Below are 22,531 nucleotides of genomic sequence, written 5' to 3'. Positions count from 1 at the left end.
ACAGACCTGACACCTGAGGTGTGTACCCTGGACAGACAGACACACAGACAGACAGACAGACCTGACACCTAAGGTGTGTGCCCTGGACAGACAGACCTGACACCTGAGGTGTGTGCCCTGGACAGACAGACACACAGACAGACAGACAGACCTGACACCTAAGGTGTGTGCCCTGGACAGACAGACAGACAGACCTGACACATGAGGTGTGTGCCCTGGACAGACAGACAGACCTGACACCTGAGGTGTGTGCCCTGGACAGACAGACAGACAGACCTGACACCTGAGGTGTGTGCCCTGGACAGACAGACAGACCTGACACATGAGGTGTGTGCCCTGGACAGACAGACAGACCTGACACCTGAGGTGTGTGCCCTGGACAGACAGACAAACAGACAGACCTGACACCTGAGGTGTGTGCCCTGGACAGACAGACAGACAGACCTGACACCTGAGGTGTGTGCCCTGGACAGACAGACAGACCTGACACCTGAGGTGTGTGCCCTGGACAGACAGACAGACAGACCTGACACCTGAGGTGTGTGCCCTGGACAGACAGACAGACAGACAGACCTGACACCTGAGGTGTGTGTCCTGGACAGACAGACAGACAGACAGATCTGACACCTGAGGTGTGTGCCCTGGACAAACAGACAGACAGACCTGACACCTGAGGTGTGTGCCCTGGACAGACAGACAGACAGACCTGACACCTGAGGTGTGTGCCCTGGACAGACAGACAGACAGACCTGACACCTGAGGTGTGTGCCCTGGACAGACAGACAGACCAGACACATGAGGTGTGTGTCCTGGACAGGCAGACCTGACACCTGAGGTGTGTGCCCTGGACAGACAGACAGACAAACAGACAGACAGACTGGACACATGAGGTGTGTGCCCTGGACAGACAGACAGACAAACAGACAGACAGACCGGACACATGAGGTGTGTGCCCTGGACAGACAGACAGACAAACAGACAGGCAGACCTGACACCTGAGGTGTGTGTCTTAGACAGACAGACAGACAGACCGGACACATGAGGTGTGTGCCCCGGACAGACAGACCTGACACCTGAGGTGTGTGCTAAGGCCAGCATGTTTGAACCTTAATTGGATTATTTGTTTGTTTGTTTAATGACACCACTGGAGCACCTTAATTAAGTGACCATTGACTATTGGATGTCAAACATTTGATAATTCTGATACATATTCGTAACAGGAAATCTGCTACATGTTGTTAGTAGCAAGAGATCTTTTATGTATGCTTTCCCATAGACAAGACACGACACACATCTACCACAGCCTTTGATATACCAGTCATGGGACACTGGTGGGAGCAGGAAAAACATTTGGCGGTTCCACCAAGGAAGTTTGATCCTACAACCCAAGCAGGCAGGCAGGCACTCTACTGACTGAACTAAATCACGCCCCGCCTTAATCAGATTGATTCTAAACAATCAAAAACATTTGGCGGTTCCACCAAGGAACTTTGATCCTACAACCCAAGCAGGCAGGCAGGCACTCTACTGACTGAACTAAATCACGCCCCGCCTTAATCAGATTGATTCTAAACAATCAAAAACGTTTCTTTTGTTCAACACCACCACTGGAGCACATTGATTAATTAATCATCGGCAATTGGATATCAGATATTTGTAGTCATCAGAGGAAACCCGCTACATTTTTCCTAATGAAGCAAGGGATATTTTATACGCACTTTCCCACAGACAGAAAAGCACAAACCACAGCCTTTGTCCAGTTGTGGTGCACTGGTTGGAACAAGAAAAAACCCAATCAGCTGAATGGATCCACCGAGGTGGTTCGATCCTGCGATGCAAACATCTCAAGCGAGCACTCAACCGACTGAGCTAAATCCTGCCCCTGGAAAATCAAGTTACAATCAATGAATGAATCAGGATTGGCATACAATCTCTTCTCTGATTCTCTGTAGAGCAAGCATGGTGATTACTATATCAAACACCTAATGGCAGATGATTAAACAATGTGCTGGGGTGCTATCAAGCAGATATTCCTTTCCTTTGCAACACAACAAAAAAGCAGACGTGTCCCTCTGGAGGATCTAGTGGATGTGATTTTTGTAATGGACTTTGATGAATAAACTGATCAGCCTAGACAGCCCTTTGAAATAGTGATGTCCCAAAAGGAATTCTAAATGTCAGATACGATGGAACAAAGAAAGCAGAAGCTATGTCACTGTAGGTTTTATTTATTGGATAACAATGGGTAATTATTAATGAATGAAATCCTGTTGCAGTTACACACCAATATGCCAGTGTGTCATTTATTGGCAATTAAATCATGTAGAAAAAAAGTTTTTTTTTTTTTTTCCAATGACACCACTAGAGCATATTGATTAATTAGTCATCAACTACTGGATGTCAAACATTCGGTAATTGTGGCATGTAGACTTAAGAGGAAACACACAACATCTTTCTATTAGCTGCAAGGTATCTTTTATATGCACTTTCCCACAGACAGGACAGCACTTACCATGGCCTTTGATATACAAGTTATGGGGTGCTGGTTGGGACAGGAAACCATGATTTCCTTGATGAATCCATGATGGAAAATATGAAGTACATGTAAAAATCATCATTTTTTATCCATTAAAATAGCTGTCAATTATTTATCAGTGTGGAGATACAATTCAAATTAGAACTCTGACGTCATGTGACATCATCTGCCCTCATTGGATTTTGCTATAAGATAAATTGATAAATAATAGCAAATGTAATTATTTGGAGGTAAGGTTTTTTTACGTTGTAATTCAGGGTATAATCTTTACATTTCACCAAAATTTTTACGAAAGGTTTTGGTCATAAGACTGCCCCTTTGAAATAAGTCATTGAATTTGTAAAGTTTAATTTGTTTAACACCACCAGCACCAGAGTGCATTAATTAATTAGTCACTGGCTACTGGATGTCAAACTTTTGGTAATTCTGACATAAGTCAGATTTTCCCATCAGCAGCAAGAGATCTGTCACATGTACTTTCCCCACAGACAGCACAGCACATACCATGGCCTTTAATATACCAGTCATGGGGAACTCGTTGAAATGAGAAAAACCCAATCAGATTTCATTTCAACTTATTTTCGTGCTTATATCCAATTAAGGTTCAAGCACGCTGTCCTGGGCACACATTTCAGCAATCTGGGCTGTCTGTCCAGGACAGTGGGTTAATTGTTAGTTGGTTAGTGGTAAGTGAGAGAGAAGAGGGTGTAGTGGTCTTACACCTACCCACTGAGCCCTTAAGAACTTGCTCTGGGTTGGAGCCGGTACCGGGCTGCGAACCCTGTACCTACCAGCCTGTAATTACAGGGTTCGCAGCCTGGTACCGGCTCCAACCCAGTGCGGGTTCTCAATCCGAGAATAGGTTCAATGAGGGGGTTTGATCCTCCAACCTAATGACCTGGGGGGGGGGGGGGGGGGGGACACCCTACCAACTGACTCTGTTGTATGCCAGGGGTGGGATTTAGCTCAGTCAGTTGAGAGCTCGTTTGAGGTGCTTGTGTCGCAGGATCAAACCACCTCAGTGGATCCATTCAGCTGATTGGTTTCTTTCTCATTCCAACCAGTGCATCACAACAGGACAAAGGCCGTGGTATGTGCTTTTCTGTCTGTGGGAAAGTGCATATAAAAGATCCCTTTCTGCATTTGGAAAAATGTAGTGGGTTTCCTCTGATGACTACGTGTCAGAATTACCAAAAGTTTAACATCCAATAGCCAATGATTAATTAATCAATGTGCTCCAGTGGTGTCGTTAAACAAACCAAACATTAACTTGTTGTAAGCCAATTTAATAACGACTAGCTAAAAGTAACTTTACTTTAGGATGTCTAGGAAGAATCATTAATTTCTTTCTACATCTACATCTGGGTCACAATTATGTTTTCTCCTTAAACTTTAAAGATGAAGTAGGTAGGACTGGGTAAAATAACAGATTTATAGTAAAAGTTTAGCAGTCAAGCCCCATCTCACTGTTTGTGGAAATGCTGCTTTCAGGAACATTTTCAAGATAGTTGTGGGTTGCATGCATGAACCATTACATTAACGGGACCGTAGTGCCATTAATTTCATTTTGTTTCTAGCGGCAATTTGTAAATGTTATCATTTCTGTTTTTATAGTTCACCTGTTTGTACAAAACGAACCTCAAAGGAATTTTACTTCTTCTTTTATAATAAGTTCCTCTTTATTGCAGAGGAATAAAAGTTAACAGTTTTTTTTTCTTCTGGAGATACTACTTTAAGACAGGTTACTTTCCACTCAAGCATAGGATGAAACATTTAGCACACAAATGGTTTTTAGAAACTGAAACCAACTGATATCTCTTTTTTTTTTAAATAAGACTTTCTCTCTAAATCTATTTATTTTTTTGGTAATAAGAATTTTTCAACATGTTCAAGAGAGTAAATTTTAATAATGTTATAAAAAATAAAATTGCACATACACAATTTTCCGAATGTTAGTTTCAAAATAATAAATGTAACAGTGCAACTGTTTTTTTAATTCATTACTATTCCAGATTGCATCAAGATATAAAAAGGAAATCAAGTGGTATTAAAGCATAAAAGAAGTAGAGAAATAAGAGAGAAAGGAAAAGAGATAAAAAGAGGTTGAGATAGAGAGTGGGTGACAGAGAGACAGACAAAGAGGGATATTAGCTGGCTGGTTGGTGATAAATGAATATAGTGACTTAATGTTAAACGAATACCCACCAAAAACAAGCAACAGATGGAGAGAGAGAGAGAGAGAGAGAGAGAGAGAGAGAGAGAGAGAGAGAGAGAGAGAGAGAGAGAGAGAGAGAGAGAGAGAGAGAGAGAGAGAGAGAGACAGAGAGAGAGAGACAGAGAGAGAGAGACAAAGACAGAGAGAGAGAGAGAGAGACACACAGAGAGAGAGACACACAGAGAAAGAGAGAGAGACAGAGAGAGAGAGACAAAGACAGAGAGAAAGCGAGAGAGAGACACACAGAGAGAGAGACACACAGAGAGAGAGAGAGAGAGACAGAGATAGAGAGACAGAGAGAGAGAGAGAGAGTAAGAGGAACAGATAGTTTGTTTTGTTTTAATGACGCCACTAGAGCACATTGATTAATTAATCATCAGCTATTGGATGTTAAACATTTGGTAATTCTGACACATAGTCATCAGAGGAACCTGCAACATTTTTCCTAATGCAGCAAGGGATCTTTTATATGCACTTTCCAATAGACAGATAAGCACATACCACAACCTTTGACCAATTGTGGTGCATTAGTTGGAACGAGAAAAACCCCAATCAATTGAATGAATTGATCCTGCAATGCAAGCACCTCAAGCGAGCACTCAGCCAACTGAGAGGAACAGATAGAGGCGGCATCAGACAGACAGATGGACAGATTAAATAGCTGAGTGGATAATCAATTAATCAATCAACCAGTTTATTTAACACAGCTGTAATTAGCCTTTGGCAAAAACAAAATACGAATGTAAATGTATAGGGCTAGATACGTTTCATAAGATATGGTTACAATATGAAAGTGTATAAACAGTATACATAATTATATATAATACAACATATAAAACAGGAGAAACATGGTATTATGATGTTAATTAAAGGGACTGTCCTCAGTTTGTGGCCATGGTGAGATGTTTGCAACTAAAAAAGTCTTTTTGGCCGAGCCGAGCAGATATATTCTAACATGCTCATATACCACTACGGTTTCGAGCATGTCTGTCCCAGGTCCCGTTTCTGGATAGCCAGAGACTCGATCCGGTACAGATGTCTTTTTGGCAACTAAAATTACATATAAAGTACATTTTATTACTTAGTATACCACTGTTTGAATATCCAATGTATTTGCAGCCATGTGTGTTTTGCAGTCAGTTTTCATTCAACTTTGTAATATATGGGCTGATTTACAAAGCCTGTTTGTTTATAGATGCAGTGTGTCAATGTATGTAGTTACGATACATGCATGTAATACATAAGCAGGTTTTGTAATTTTAGCCCTATAGACGGTAAAATCTGGTTTGGGTTACTACGATTTACAAACATTAAGACAACAAACAAACACCTTGTTTATTTGGACACTGATATTCCAAACAAAGAAATATCTTCAATATGTATCTTTAGTCCTCACAATGGCTCAATATGTCGTAAACATGTTACAATAGTGGGCAAACACAGGATAAACCCGTTTTAACAATGGCGGAAAACTGACGACCATCCCTTTAAAATCTGATGATGATGTGTAGCAAAATAAATCAATTTTTTTTGTCAATTGAAGACTATTGCACAATAATATTTCTTTAAATATTTAATTGTAAGCAGGAGTGTATGCAGAGTAGGGTCTAGACTGTAGTGAGTGAAGTTTACATGGGGGGGGGGGGGAGGGCGCAAATCATGCTCCTCCAGAAAATATATTAAAAAAATAAAAAATCTACTTGAGCAGGGAGGGTTTCGACCTTCGAAACCCTCCCCCTGCACACGTGTCACGGCCATGCAGGCACAAAATGATATACATTCTCTGTAGTATTCATATTACACACTAGACAAATAATCTCTTGGTATATTTTGAAATTGTCCATTTTCTGTATTAAAACTACATTCCCTGGAATATTTTTATTCTTTAACCATATAGAACAGAAAATCCAATTACGTTTGGTGCATATATGACGTCGCACTCCGCATTGGTTTCACTACGCTGGCTTATCCAGGTCAAAAACAAAGCCATGATTTTGAAAATGGAACACTTTTGACGGGCTCGTACCGATCTCGGTTTTCATTGGCTTATCACAAGTATAGAATTCCCCAACAAGAGATCACGTGAGATTTCGCAATTTTTGAACAAATTTAACTGTCTTGATTGAGGGGTCGTCTCATATTTCCAAAACATATTTATATCCATAGAGGTATGGTACAACGTCTTTCCAGGGGTCGGTGAGTGGGGGATTTGCCTTGAAATTTTGACAGTGGCCAGCTGTTGGCATACGTGTTACATGTAAGGGGGTGTTACTAATTACGTAACACTCTAGGGGTAGAGGAAGAGGGTACTGTGTTTGATTTACGTAACATTTTTCAAGACTATATATTATTTTTATTCATTACTTAGACCTAAAAAGGTGTTTTTTGGAAATGCACGGTCAGTCTAGGATCGATCTCCATCGGCGGGTATATAAAAAGACCATGGTATGTGATATCCTGTCTGTGGGATGATACATATAAACAATCCCTTGCTAAAAAAAAAGTGTAGCAGGTTTCCAAGGCGCATGTGCAGTGATTTCAGCGGGGTTGGGGTTATAGACTGTGTTAAGCGAAGTTTATATGGGGCCATGCTCCCCCCAAAAATACATTTCAAATTTTTTTAAGCTTGGGCAAGTAAGGGTTTCGACCTCCAATACCCTCCCCCCTGCACATGCACCCGATTCCTCTCTAAGATTATATGTCAAAATTACCAAATGTTAGACATTCAACAGCAGATGGAAGGAAGGATAGGATATGTTTTATTTAACGACGCACTCAACACATTTTATTTACGGTTGTATAGGGTCGGATGATTATTAAATCAATATGCTTTATCTTTGATGTCGTTAAACAACCCCCCCCCCCCCCAAAACTTTACCCTTTCCAAACAAAATAATATTTATTTGAATTTGTCGATTTTAACATGTAAAATTAAGAAGTGAAAACGTTCATTGTCTACTTTAGTATATTTTATTTTTAAAATATATACATGATTAATGTGTTACTAGTATACAAACTAAACTTTGAAAGTTCTACTAAAACTTGATAAAATATCAATTCTGAAATAGGAAGGTATGACTGTCGATAATACGTTGTCAAGATCAAACCGGTTTTAACTACAGCGCAAGATTTCTCTTTTAATTTTTTGAGACGAACCCTACAATTTGAAATCGGCAAACGCATGTGTTAACTGAAACTGACAAGAGGCTGTCGTTTGTGCTTTGCCGAGCTATGGTGGCATAGGTGACGAATCAAGCATATACGTTTGACGATATCCGTTCATAGCGAACACACACAACTTTTTTAAAAGTGCATTTGAGCTTATATTTCACATTTGTACATGATGTTATAATATGGTAACCTGATAATGTAACTTTAATATAAAAGTTCAATATACATGTATAAATATTATTCAAGTACTTTTCTAAAATATAATCTTGTTTAGAATGAATGAGAACCACTGGTGAGAAGATATATAACCTAGCTAACATGTTTTGTAAGCAGTGGTCTCAGAGTACTGATCATGGCTTAAAGGTTAAAGTTTATTATGTTTAATTACACCACTAGAGCACATTGATTTATTAATCATCGGCTATTGGATGTCTAACATATGGTAATTCTGACATATACAGTAGTCTTAGAGTGGAAACCTGCTACATTTTTCCATTAGTAGCAAGGGATTTTTTATATGCACCATTCCAGACAGGACAGCACATACCACAGCCTTGATCTACCAGTCTCGTTACATTGGCTGAACAAGAAATATCCAGTGAACCCACCAACAGGGATTGATCCTATTGACCGACCGTGCATCAAGCGAGTGCTTTACCATTGAACTATGTCCCACCCTTCATGGACTAGTAGATAAGTGGATGTTTGGATGAATGCATGTGGATGGATGGACGGATGGACAGATGGGCAGACAGACGGAAAAGAAAACAATAATATAATGAATCATATGCCTATGCAGCTTGTAGAAATTGTGTCCATATTTATAATGTGTGTAATGTGTATGTAGATTTGGACCTGTAACAAGATGCAGTATGTGATTTGGGAGCGGAACATAGCTTAGTGCTTAATGCAGTTGGTCTGGGATTGTTCCCCATCGGTGGGCCCATTGGGCTATTTCTCGCTCCAGCCAGTGCACCACGACCGGTATCTCAAAGGCTGTGGTATATGTTATCCTGTCTGTGGGATGGTGCATATAAAAGATCCCTTGCTGCTAATCAAAAAGAGTAGCCCATGATATGACGACAGTGGGTTCCTCTCAATATCTGTGTTGTCCTTAACCATATAACTGTAAATAAAATGTGTTGAGTGCATCGTTAAATAAAATATTTCCTTCCTTCCATATAACCGTAAATAAAATGTGTTAAGTGTGTCGTTAAATAAAACATTTGCAGTATACGATCTGTTACGTTAATTTTTCGTTGGAGCATCAAGTGCATGTTTTCTATTTCCGCATCTACACCCCGACTCACGCTGAAGGGAGGCAACTTCAAAGTATTGATTCGCGAATAACGTGTGATCAAAGTTATTATCCCCTTCAAGAGGTTTGGCTCAAGATGTTATTTAAATATTCTCAACCAGAGAGGTGAGTAGTTACCCCTCCAGGGCACGGCAGACATGTCAAAGGAATTGCTAACAAAATTATGTTTTCTTGGCTCCATTTCCTTTGAACGTGTCCCGTAATGTAATTGAGATCAATGAAGCCTGGATGACGATGTACCGGTAGTGGGCAAATGAGCATAAAAGGGCCCACGCTGCTATAGAAATGAACGTCTTTAGTATACACTATATTCGTAATATGCAATACGGTGAATTAAGGTTTTAAGTCTAGTAGAGTTACGCCCCTTATATTTACGCGCCATCGTGTAGTTTTGAGGTCAAATGTTCTTGTAAGACTGAGGGATGGGCCTGTTAACAAAGACACTTGACACAGATTGGTACGGTATTTATTCTATTATATTGTCAAGATGTGATGGCTAGATGTTTTGGGATACGGAACTACTTTTACCCTATTTATGATCTGTAAAATAATGTTGACCTTTGACCCTACAGAGTAAACAATAAAGAAATATTTTTTTTTATTTAACGACGCACTCAACACATTTTATTTACGGATATATGGCGTCAGACATATGGTTAAGGACCACACAGATGTTGAGAGAGAAACCCGCTGTCACCACCTCATAGGATAAAACATAATAAATGACTAATATTAACTATATACTAGTATGTAGTATTTTAAATTATATTCATATTGAATTGAATTATGTCATGGAATTAATTCCTTTAAAAAAGGAAGATTAATTTATCAACTATTTGATTATTTGAACACGAGAAAGAGAGAGAGAGAGAGAGAGAGAGAGAGAGAGAGAGAGAGAGAGAGAGAGAGAGAGAGAGAGAGAGAGAGAGAGAGCAAAGAGAAAGAAAGAGAGAGAGAGAGAGGGAGGGAGAGAGGGAGGGAGAGAGAGGGGAGGGAAGGAGAGAGAGAGAGAGAGAGAGAGAGAGAGAAGATACAAAGACAGAGAGAGGGAGGGGAGAGAGAGAGAGAGCAAAGAGAAAGAAAGAGAGAGAGAGGGAGGGAGAGAGGGAGGGAGAGAGAGGGGAGGGAGAGGAGAGAGAGAGAGAGAGAGAGAGAGAGAGAGAGAGAGAAGATACAAAGACAGAGAGAGGGAGGGGAGAGAGAGGGAGGGAGTATGTTCGCTGCTTCCAAATAAGCTACCCTTACCAATAAACATAAAACGATATTTTATCCCACAAAGAAAACATTACGACCAACAGCCTTTGACGTCGATTTGTGCCTACAGTATCAGTTCGTACATATCAGTTTATAATTTTTCTTCTGTTCACCAAACAAAAAGTTAAATAACTGGGTCAAAGAGAATTCCAAATGTTTTCATCCATATCATGGTTTGTATTTACTAAGGATATTCTTTTTAAAATACTTATTGTTTGGTCCATCTATCCTTCATTCTTGCTTTATTTTGTTTTATTGTTCCTAGTGTTATTAAAACGTTAAAACAACAGATAATTTTTTATTTTTGTTTTTATAATGATGCTTATAATTTGAAAAAAAACCCACCCCTCAAATATTAATATAACAGTCACCTTTAATAATAATTTAAAAATCATGACTAGACTGAACAAAGGCTGGACTCGGGGTGGGAGGATGGAATGTCGGAAGTTAGGGTTTTAAATGTAGGGCAGTAGGGCGTCGGTGGTTCTGGCCATAGGGCTAGATGATTGCTGACCTTCCCTTCTCCCAATCCAGCCACTAGTCACGCCCAAGTTCCGCATACGATTGACACTTCTCAAACCTTAATGCAAATCTTTCTGTCGGGTTTGAACCAACCCTTCCCCCTTATCCTCCTTGGGCCTAAATTTAAAGTAGAATCAGCTTCAGTGACGTTTACTAAATGGTGTTTTGGACTAGCCCATCAAAAATTAAAGAGCCCGAAAGCCGTATCCTAACCGGCCGCGAGCGATTATTTTAGAAAGCATTGATTTCAATTGCCGTATCCTAACTGGACACGTGCGACGCGACACATTTATCCGTCGCGCCGTACGCGTGCGGTTAGGATACGGCAATTCAAATCAATGATTTCTAAAATAATCGCTCGCATCGCTCGCGGCTGGTTAGGATACAGGTTAAATTATTTGCCAAAATTTGTTGTGTAAATACAATAGGATTTATTTTTGGGGGGCATCTGAAAGCACCCTAGCCCGAGTACTCTGACTGTAAGAGAGCTAGACGGACATTTGGACATAAATACGCTCTCATTACAGTCAGAGACCAAGCTATGTATTTTTTTTGGCAATTCTCGACAACCAAAAAGTTGGTAAAGATTTCCGCTCTAATACCACAATAATCCTATGTTTGACGTGAAATACCTTTACATCGAACATTTTCGAGTTGATTGATTAAAAGAAATTCAGATATTAATCACTAATACACACACTACAAAAAGAAACCCGACAGCACCCACATTCAGCTAAGCTTCGGCAAACTCCGGACAGCAGAATTCTAAGTTCGCCGACCTATATCGTGACGTTGCGTCACATGATCGCCCGCTCAGCCATTCCGTCTTCCAAGGGCCGTCTCAAAACGACAAGTGCCCGACAATCACCAAAAAAAGTTTGTTTTGTGTAACGACACCACTACAGCACATTGATTCATTAATCATCGGCTATTGGATCTCAAATATTTGGTAATTTTATCACTGTATTAGAGAGGAAACCCTCTACATTTTATCATTAGTAGCATGTGATCTTTTATAAGAACCATCCCACAGACAGGATAGCACATACCACGGCCTAAAAGCACCCCTTTTTCTTTTTCTTGTTTGGATTAAATAACTACCTCCTGTCCTGAATCAGACCCCTGATCATATCAGATACTTTACTCATGAGAGGCGTGTTCGAAACCCTAGAGCACGTAAAACTAGTTGTCCATTGCCCATTGTAATCTGATAACAGTTGAACGGTGATATACGAGGTAGCCAACGAAAAACAAGACACATTGTTGATATAGTCTTATATAACCTGCAAAATATGCTAACCTAAGATAATTTTACAATTTATTTCAATCATTCTACCTGCAAAATTAATTGTTATCCACGTAAAAACTCGTAGCGATTCGTTTGTAACACCATATATATAGCTGTTTGGCTATATGAATAAATGTTGTTATCCAGATTCGGGTATTTTCGTTTAATTCAAGCAAAATCCAGCCTGCCCCCCCCCCCCCCCCCTACAAAAATGAGAGCATGTACGCCTCTGTATATACTGTCATATGTCAGAAATGGAAATATTAGTCACAAGCGTGCGAAGATTTTTCTAACTTATTTCAATAACAATGATCATTTCTATACGAAATAATTATGTATTTATTGAATATCATTTGGTCAAAATTCACATCAATCACATATTTTATTCAGTTATTTATTTATTTATTTATTTATTTATTTAACATAATAAAGCTAGATACCAGTAGTTTGTAGATGATTAAACTTAAAGTTACCTCCCTTGCGCTAAACGATTAAATATTTCAAGGCTCGACGAGTTATTTCCCTGCCTTACGTATCGCAAGAACTAGTATTATGAAATTAACATTATTATTGTTTGTGGTGTAAAATTCTGATGATAAAATTACTGAATATTTATACAAATCCACAAATCAAAATAACAAGATAACAACAACAACAATAACAACAACAACAACGAAACACCCAAGAAAGAAAGAAAGAAATGTTTTATTTAACGACGCACTCAACACATTTTATTTACGGTTATATGGCGTCATACATATGGTTAAGGACCACACAGATTTTGAGAGGAAACCCGCTGTCGCCACTACATGGGCTACTCTTCCGATTAGCAGCAAGGGATCTTTTATTTGCGCTTCCCACAGACAGGATAGCACAAACCATGGCCTTTGTTGAACCAGTTATGGATCACTGGTCGGTGCAAGTGGTTTACACCTACCCATTGAGCCTTGCGGAGCACTCACTCAGGGTTTGGAGTCAGTATCTGGATTAAAAATCTCATGCCTCGACTGGGATCCGAACCCAGTACCTACCAACCTGTAGACCGATGGCCTGCCACGACGCCACCGAGGCCGGTCAAACACCCAACAAAAACAAAACTCAATAGCAAGAGAAATATAAAATACAGTTAAGAAGTTTGTTTTGTTTAACGACACGACTAGAGCACATATTTCTGGAAATAATATTTTATTAGCATTTAAAAACGGCCACATATACAAAACAAAAAACAAAAACAAACAAAAAATAAACAAACAAACAAAACAAACCATAAAAACAAACAAACAAACAAACAAACAGAAAACAAAACAATAACACACACAACGCAAGAAAAAAAAGAGAGAACCAACAACTGAAAAAAGAAGAAGAAGAAAAAAAGGAACACTTAATTTATTGCAAATTGATTCAGAACGTAATGTTCAAATTTCTAAATCACATAAATACATTTCTAGCATCCGGTACCATTATCTACCTATACGTTATTAGCTTGATCAAGTATAGTGAACAATATCCAGGTAATAATTAGCTAATAATTTGTACGTATATTTTAACGCCAAATGTACACACCATTACAACACGTCACAAATAACTAGACATAAGTTATAGCGGTACAGTGGTTTTAGACATTTCGGAACAATTTTGGATCAATAGCGGTGCACACAAGAATAGCCAAGTGGTCTATATCGTACACAATGGCTGAAATAAGTTTACTAGATAGAGATCCAAACGGAATTAACCAGCATATTAAAGTAAGTAGAGAACACAAATTTGAACTTATCTGTTAAATTCTAATTTTAAAGGTAGGCCTATTATTTCTGCTATTTTGAACTTAAACACAAATTCAACTACATCTTTATTAAATCGTAGACCGTATGATACATCTATCACTAATTGGAACCAAGATTAGATATCTAGTTATCTATATTTTTGCTTTCCTCAGTCTTGAAGATATTTTCACATTGGGTCATTAATATAACACGGGGGTGGGGTGGGGTGAGGGGAGACGTACCCCAATGGTAAAGCGTTCGCCTGATGCGCGGTCTGTCTAGGATTAATCCTCGTTAGTGGATCCATTGGGGCTATTTTTTTATTTCAGCCAGTGCACCACAACTGGTATATCAAAGTCCGTACTATTCTGTGGGACGGTGCATATAAAATATCCCTTGCTACTAATGGAAAAATGTAGTGGGTTTCCTCTCTGAGACTATAATGTAAAAATTACCAAACGTTTGACATTCAATAGCCGATGATTAATAAACCAATATGCTCTAGTGGTGTCGTTAAACAAAGCAAACTTTAACTTTAATATAACGCGATTATGTAATGATGGCTTTCACAAATGTTTTTCGAATAAGAGTTTGGTAAACGTATATTCACACACTTTCAAAAAGTTTTAACCCTAAAATATCCATACCCCCCCCCTCCCCAGTACCATAATCACAATTAATATCTGTACAAAATAGAGAGATGTTTCAACAAAATCGTGATAACTACGACGAAACACCGCTGTATTAGATAAATGAACTACCACTCAACAGAACTATACATCCTTCACATGGTCACTATATAGGATGACTGCCACTCATCAGAACGATACACAATTCATTGTCAATATATAAGAGGATTGCCACTCATCAGGACGATACATCCTTCGTGGTCAATCGTGGTCAATCTCCCCTGCGCCTGCTGTAACCTCACCGGGTGCAGGGGTGTAACATTCTCTTTAAGAATGGCCAATACAGCACAAATTGAAATTTTGAGTAAAAGTCTCAGATTTTTGTATTTTTTGCACAGTTCTTTACACTGTTTTTACTTAAATCTTGAATTTCTATATTGATGTTGATCATCACCTTATTTGTTTGCATTACCATAGTTTGACACCCTATAGCCGATGTATTTTTCGTGCTGGGGTGTCGTTAACCATTCATTCATTCATTCATTCATTCATTCATTCATTCATTCGATCATACCGAATTATATTTACTGATCACCGATGTGTCGAAGTGTGTTGTATGCTGTTGTAAAGACGATATTTGATGATAGGGGTGGGACGTAGCCCAGTGATAAAGCATTCGCTTGATGCGCGGTCGGTCTAAGATCGACCGCCGTCGATGGACCCATTGGGCTATTTCTCGTTCCAGTCAGTACTCCATAACTGGTGAAACAAAGGCTGTGGTATATACTTTCCTGTATATAAAAGATCCCTTGCTGCTAATCGAAAAAGAGTAGCCCATGAAGTGGAGACAGCGGGTTTCCTCTCTCAATATCTGTGTGGTCCCTAACCATATGTCTGACGCCATATAACCGTAAATAAAATGTGTTGAGTGCGTCGTTAAATAAAACATTTTCGCCTTTCTTCATTTGATGATATTCCAATGTTGTGAGGAGTAATGCGGATCGGTAACAGAGCGTTAACTCGAGGAGCATTTGGGTTGTAAGATCGAACCCCGCTTTTCCCCGTCCCAACCAGTGCTCAACGACTGCTATATCATAAGCCAAGGCATATGGCGTCTTATCTGTGGAACATTGAGTATAAAAGATCATTGTTGCTACTCGGTAATGCGAAGACGAAATGGCAGTAGAGGATTTCTCCCCTAGCCCTCCAGATCAAGTGTGGCCATAACTGTCACACATCTCATAGTCGCGTAATTTAAAATGCACCTTTAGTAGTGGTTTAAGTTGCAACATGGAACATTTGATACTCGCAACAAATTTGATATGTTGCAAAAAGTGTTTTATACATCAATTAACCTATTCCAACACCATAATATGCATGTCTACATATAATGGTAACTATACATATATTTATTACGGTGTCCACCAAACGAAGTTAAAGATGGAGTCTCCTTTAACAGCTGTGGTGGCAGAATTCATGGCGGGTGCCACCGGTAGGGCAGGATATGCTCAGATTTCGCAAACACCTGGTATCATCACTGTTGTGACAGTGATTCATGAGTGCATGTCAACACAGCGCTACCTATTCTAATGAGCTCTGTCCAGTGCTAGGTTTGATTTAGTAAACTAGTCTGAGAATGGCCGTCCTCTTTTTGGCGGCACAAGAGGGACGAAAATGCCAGGAAAGAATCTCATCGGGAGTGGCTGGCATTCTATAGACATGGCACTAGATGGACTTTGATGGAATCAACCACGATTTTGCCAAATGCCCATTTGACTCTGCATTATCCTGATCAAGTATTACGGTTTTGTCGTTCAGATTCTTGTGTTACATACTACGATTTTGTTTTAGAGCAGGTATTATTATTATTATTATTATTATTATTATTATATCATCTCTTCCAGGTCCAGTTTGATGAGGTCTTGGCGGAGCCTGATGGCGTCCACAGCATGGACTGTGTTTGGACCAACTCCTACAAGTGCTTCAACTGCTGGAAGAACGCGTGCTACACGATCAGCACCTTGCTGTGTGGGATCTGCATCGCGGCCGAGTGGGGCTGCCAGTTCTCTCTGATTGCCTTCTACCACGTGTGGTACATCACGCCTTGCTTCAAGGTCCTCGAGCTCAACTGCGGCATTCTCAAGAGGCTGTACGGTCTGTGCATCCACTGCTGCCTCGACCCATGCATGGAGTCTCTGGGTCTGTGCTTCGGGTCTCTGAGGAAGCCGTGATACCAGCAGTGATGTCCAAAATAACACGTGGGAGAACAGAGATGAACAAAACATATCCTATAGTGTCTGAAAATGCTGGATCTACATGACTATTCGACAGCAAAATCGAGATTTCTTCCCAGTTTGTGAGAAATTAATCTCCCACACATAACTTCTCCCCATGAAACCCATTGAAAATATGAAATTTCTTAGATTCTATAGTAAATACTGAAATTTGCTTAATAATGATAATGCATACAAATATATACAATAAATGTTTTTTATTATTACTATTATACGGTTCTCTTTAGCATATTTAATACATGTCCTTATAATATGTATTCAAGTATGTTTAACCAATCCAACTTGGAGGTGTTGTCCGGAGTTCTGAAATGTAAAGAAATAGACAAATAATTAACATTAAATAAACAATCACCTCAAGAACCAATGGATAGAAAAATAAAGGGAAATTAAACTAAACACACAAAGACTCTCATGCCAAATATTTTTTAAAACCAATTATTGTCATTGTCTATTATGTTCCACTCACCAATGGTTACTACGTTAATGTTCCAATACAAAAAAAGAAGAAAGAAATGTTTTATTTAACGACGCACTCAACACATTTTATTTACGGTTATATGGCGTCAGACTTATGGTTAAGGACCACACAGATTTTGAGAGGAAACCCGCTGTCGCCACTACATGGGCTACTCTTTCCGATTAGCAGCAAGGGATCTTTTATTTGCGCTTCCCACAGGCAGGATAGCACAAACCATGGCCTTTGTTGAACCAGTTATGGATCACTGGTCGGTGCAAGTGGTTTACACCTACCCATTGAGCCTTGCGGAGCACTCACTCGGGGTTTGGAGTCGGTATCTGGATTAAAAATCCCATGCCTCGACTGAGATCCGAACTCAATGCCTACCAGCCTGTAGACCGATGGCTACCACGACGCCACCGAGGCCGGTTGTTCCAATACAAAGCCAAACGAGTTGTTTATCTTTCTTTTCTACGGCTAATGTTTATACTCGAAGTTACTATACTGACATTTTCCTAAAATTAGTGTTATAAACTACATGTGTATTACACAGTCAATCAAGAAAAAGTACCAGGATGGAGTTGGTAGCACAGCGGAATGGGGTTATTGTATTTCTTGCAGCATTCCACACTGGCCATCAGCTCAAATGGTTGCCAACGCCCTTCGAAACACTGATAGGAATAACAACCGTGCGTCTTATATTGTAAGAATCTACACTCCGCCGTGGTCGTTGGTCGACCAAGGGTGGTGGGGTGGGTGGCTTTGAAGGCAGATAGTCCTGGAATTAAAATGATAACAAATGTGAACAAATTGTTGTGAAAAAAAAGTCATTTGACCCAAAAAGCCCATCCGAATGTAATCGTAATAGATTAAGGATTAATTCAATTTACACATATACAGTTAATATAAAGGGATCAATTAGAATGCAATGGTTGATTTAAGTTAAAGGTAATCCAGATGACTCGTCGGCCTCCCTATCCATTCCAGTTGGTGAGCTAACCACAGAGCAGAATTGCAAGCCTTGATTGCCGCGACAGAGCTTCAGGAAAGAAACAGAATACAGTGCTTCTAACAGACTGCTTGTCAGCTCCCCAGTCACTTTAATCAGGACCCTCAGAACTTAATTTACACATATACAGTTAATATAAAGGGAACAATTAGAATACAATGATTCACTTAACTTAAAGGCAATCCATTATAGTATCTGAGAATGTTTTAGTTTTTTTTGGTTGTAGTTGTTTCATGCCAGTAGCTTGATTTCCATATCCACTGTAATGCCATCTACCACGAACTGCAGCAGTGGCAGAACTTATCTAGCCTAATAAATTGTTAGGGTAGTAACAAACAGTGATATAAAGTCTACAGTTAAACAAAAAGGACCCTTTTACATATTTGTTTTCTTCCACCTTCCACTGAAAGTCATAACGTGAGGCAAGATGGCCGCAAAAGAACGCACTATAGTGTTAAAGGGACATTCCCGAGTTTGCTGCAATTTTTAAGATATTATCTACTATATCAAATATATTTTTCTGCATCAAATATTAGTGGCTGTATATTAAACGTCTTTCTAATATTTGTACTAAGTTAAATTCCATTTTATTTCCTAAAATATTTTGTTTCGTACGTACGAAATTATTTGAAAAAAAAAAATCCAGTTTGAGCTTCTTACAAATATTAACACGACCAAAAACATATTGATTATACTGATATTCTAAACAAGAAAACATATTTAATATGTAAATTTAATCGTAGACACATTTTATAAGTCAGAAACATATTACAATGCAGTAAACTCGGTGATGTCTCTTTAAAAGCAATGCATGTATTCAATACATTCACATCTCCATTACCCCATCCCCACACCCGAAAACGTGGAGTGGAGCATACATCAGTAATCCAGATGGCTCCTCGGCCTCCCTGTCCATTCCAGTTGGTGAGCTTAGCTCGAACTACAGAGCAGAATTGCAAGCCCTGATTTCCGCGACAGAGCTGTTGATAGAGAAAGGAAAGAAACAGAATACAGTGCTTCTAACAGACTCCTTGTCAGCTCTCCAGTCACTTTAATCAGGACCCTCAGAACTTCTGGTCAGACAACTGCAAGAAAAACTAAATGCCCTTAATCAAAGCTGCAAGGTGACAGACACTACAGTGGATCCCTACACACGAAAAGGCCGACCAACTGGCCAAAGCAGGCAGCTGACTCCCACAACCCAACTCTTCCATATCATACAGTGAAGCCAAGACAATCCTAAAGCGAAAATTCAAATGTAATTGGAAGACGAGGAATGGTGGATACAGCTCTGACTGTGACAGCATTAACCAACTAGACAGAAAAGAACAAACTTTAATCTTCCGTCTTCGCACTGGACATTGTGGCCTGAAGAAGCACCTAAAAAGGATAGGATTTGCAGAGGTGGCCCAATGTGAATGTGGTGCTGAAGAGCAAACACCGGAACACGTTCTACAAACCTGGAACGCACCTGGAAGAAATTCGACAGAAAGTTTGGACGGAAGACACGTCCCTCAACACCAAACTCTGGGGGACCTGTCGACGACCTTCGAAAAACGGCAAACTTCATCGCCACATCCAGATTACTGATATGACGGCCGTAAAAAGATTGAACGCAGAAAAAGAAGGATATGCCAAAGAGCAGGACCCAGGTCTGTGGTAAAGTGGTCACCTGATGTCCAAACAGGGAAAAATATTTTATAGACTCACTCGATATTGCCTTTTCCACGTAGTGCTCTCGACTGGAATATTAAATATGGTCTGAGACACCCTGTCTGTGTGAAAGTGCATGTGAATTATCCACGATTCCCCATTCACAGCAATCCACGAACCTCTCAAGACCCTCCTGCCTAGGATCCAAATGACTGCACTATAACTGAATACGAGTGCGAATTGTCTTAGAGTATACCAGATGATGTGTGCTAGCCATGCAACGATATTCAAAACGAGGGGCGGGATGTAGCCCAGTGGTAAAACGCTCGCCCGATGCGAGGTCGGTTTGGGATCGATCCCCGTTGGTAGGCCCATTGAGCTATTTCTCGTCCCAGCCAGTGCACCACGACTGCTATATCAAAGGTCGTGGTATGTGCTATCCCTTGCTACTAATTGAAAAATGTAGCGGATTTCCTCTCTAAGACTATATGTCAAATTACCAAATGTTTGACATCCAATAGCCGATGATTAATAAATGAATTGCTCTAGAGGTGTCTTTAAGCAAAATAAACTATATTCAAAATGAGCTTTTATAACTGTACTAGTTCATAGTACTGTTAAAATACGGACTCCTAGTCAGTACGCATATTGTAACATATTGTAGGCAGTAGTATGGCATATTTTCGGATATTAGAGAAGTTTTGCAACCAATTTACTCTCCACTTTTTATGTTCGAAATGCCTGCTACACGTAGGGCCTCCACAAATCCAATATTTTGGACTCGAGTACGGGTCAAATTCGACCTGGACGCGAGTACCCCGACACTTATACTAGATGATAATGAGACTAAGGAATAAAGTAAACTATAACATTATGGATCTTATTTCCAGCCTACTTGTGACACCCAATAGCCGATGTGTATTTTTGTGCTGGAGTGTCGTTAAACATTCATTCATTCATTCATTCATTCTTAATTCTAGCGCTGAACATGGATGCCAAATCATGCCATTGTATTCACACACATTCGACTTTTGTTTTCTCTCCATGTCTCATAACCAAGCATAATATGGTAAAATGATGTAAACAAATATAACTAAATGAAAGTCTTTCCCTTGTACGGATACTTGAGTCCTGCAAACAGACTCGAGTACTTGTGGATACCCTAGCTACACGTAATACATTGTTTAGCTAATTTATCATTTAAAAAATACTAATAAATAAATACCACTCCTGAGAACGCCACCAGCTGTAAGTCACTAACCGTGCCAATCTGCGAAGCTAGCTGAACGATTAGTACTGCTACCAAATGATACTGGGTCGAATTTACGAAGCCAGTTTTTCTTTTCTAAAACGCAGGTGTTTAAAGTGACATTCCTGAGTTTGCTGCAATATTTAAGATGTTATCGACTAACCGAGACTTTTTAACGATTGTAATTACATATCAAATACATTTTTCTGCATAAAATATTAGTGGCTGTATATTAAACTTGCTTCTGGTCGTTCTAATATTTGTACTAGGTTAAATTTCATTTTATTTCCTAAAATATATTTTTTCGTACGTACGAAACTATTTGAAGACAAAATCCAGTTTGGGCTTCTTACAAATATTAAGACGACCAAAAACACATTGAATATACAGACTCTGATATTCTAAACAAGAAAATATATTTAATATGTAAGTTTAATCGTAGAAATATTTTATTAGTCGGAAACAATGCAGCAAACTCAGGAATGTCCCTTTAAGCATTGTAAATGTATGCAGTTACCTTCATATGACACACAAACTGGCGTTGTAATTCAGCCCATTATAATTAGCTATTGGTATCCGTAACAGTAAGCCAGTACACCACGACTAGTATATCAAGGGCCATGGTATGTGCTATCCTGTCTGTGGGATGGTGCATATAAAAGATCCCTTGCTACTAACGGAAAACTAGCGGATTTTCTCTCTAAATAAAACTATTTGTCAAAATTACCAAATGTTTGATATCCGATAGCCAATGATTAATAAATCAATGTGCTCTAGTGGTGTCATTGAACAAAACAAACCTTAACCGTAACAGTTGTGACGTGGTTGCGAAACCTCTCTATTACAGCTTTGTTTTTACAGTTAAATTACAATATGTTTTTTGGTCATTGGTGTAATCTTTTATGCGAAATTGAAATGGTACGTTCCAATGAAACTGAGATCAGTCCCTTTAATTGTTAACCAAACGATGACTAGCAAGAAGACAAAGAATTATCTTTATACCACTGTTTTATTCCCTGACCATTTGTACTCACCTGGACTGTAGGAAAGAACAATGCAAAAGACGAGACAGTATGTCCAGGCAGCCATTTTGAGAGCTGTATTTCAGATAAGAATAGTGCACACGTCAACTTAGGGTCTTGTTGTTATTCGTAATATACTGGAAATATTCGT

At 39.4% G+C, this 22,531-nt stretch overlaps 1 protein-coding gene across 2 annotated transcripts; it reads left to right on the top strand.

Moving 5' to 3' along the window:
* Positions 1–9,244: 9,244 nt before the first annotated feature.
* LOC121390660 (caveolin-1-like) lies at positions 9,245–17,021 on the top strand. Of its 2 annotated transcripts, none has more exons than XM_041522529.1 (2): positions 9,245–9,345; positions 16,601–17,021. In XM_041522529.1, exon 2 carries the CDS (start codon positions 16,646–16,648, stop codon positions 16,925–16,927), a length of 282 nt encoding a protein of 93 aa, XP_041378463.1. In that variant the 5' UTR covers positions 9,245–9,345; positions 16,601–16,645; the 3' UTR covers positions 16,928–17,021. The 2 variants fall into 2 exon arrangements, with proteins under 2 accessions (XP_041378463.1, XP_041378473.1); XM_041522539.1 differs by lacking the exon at positions 9,245–9,345 and adding an exon at positions 9,626–9,697.
* The last annotated feature ends 5,510 nt before the right edge of the window (positions 17,022–22,531 follow it).

The sequence above is a fragment of the Gigantopelta aegis genome, chromosome 3 (genome assembly GCF_016097555.1).
Source record: "Gigantopelta aegis isolate Gae_Host chromosome 3, Gae_host_genome, whole genome shotgun sequence".
NCBI lineage: Eukaryota > Metazoa > Mollusca > Gastropoda > Neomphalida > Peltospiridae > Gigantopelta > Gigantopelta aegis.
Note: the sequence above shows the minus strand (reverse complement) of the source record. Positions and strands in the feature narration are given on the sequence as shown.

Excerpts from the sequence above, each read along its gene's own strand:
- LOC121390660 (XM_041522529.1), top strand. The coding sequence starts at position 16,646 with ATGGACTGTGTTTGGACCAACTCCTACAAGTGCTTCAACTGCTGGAAG.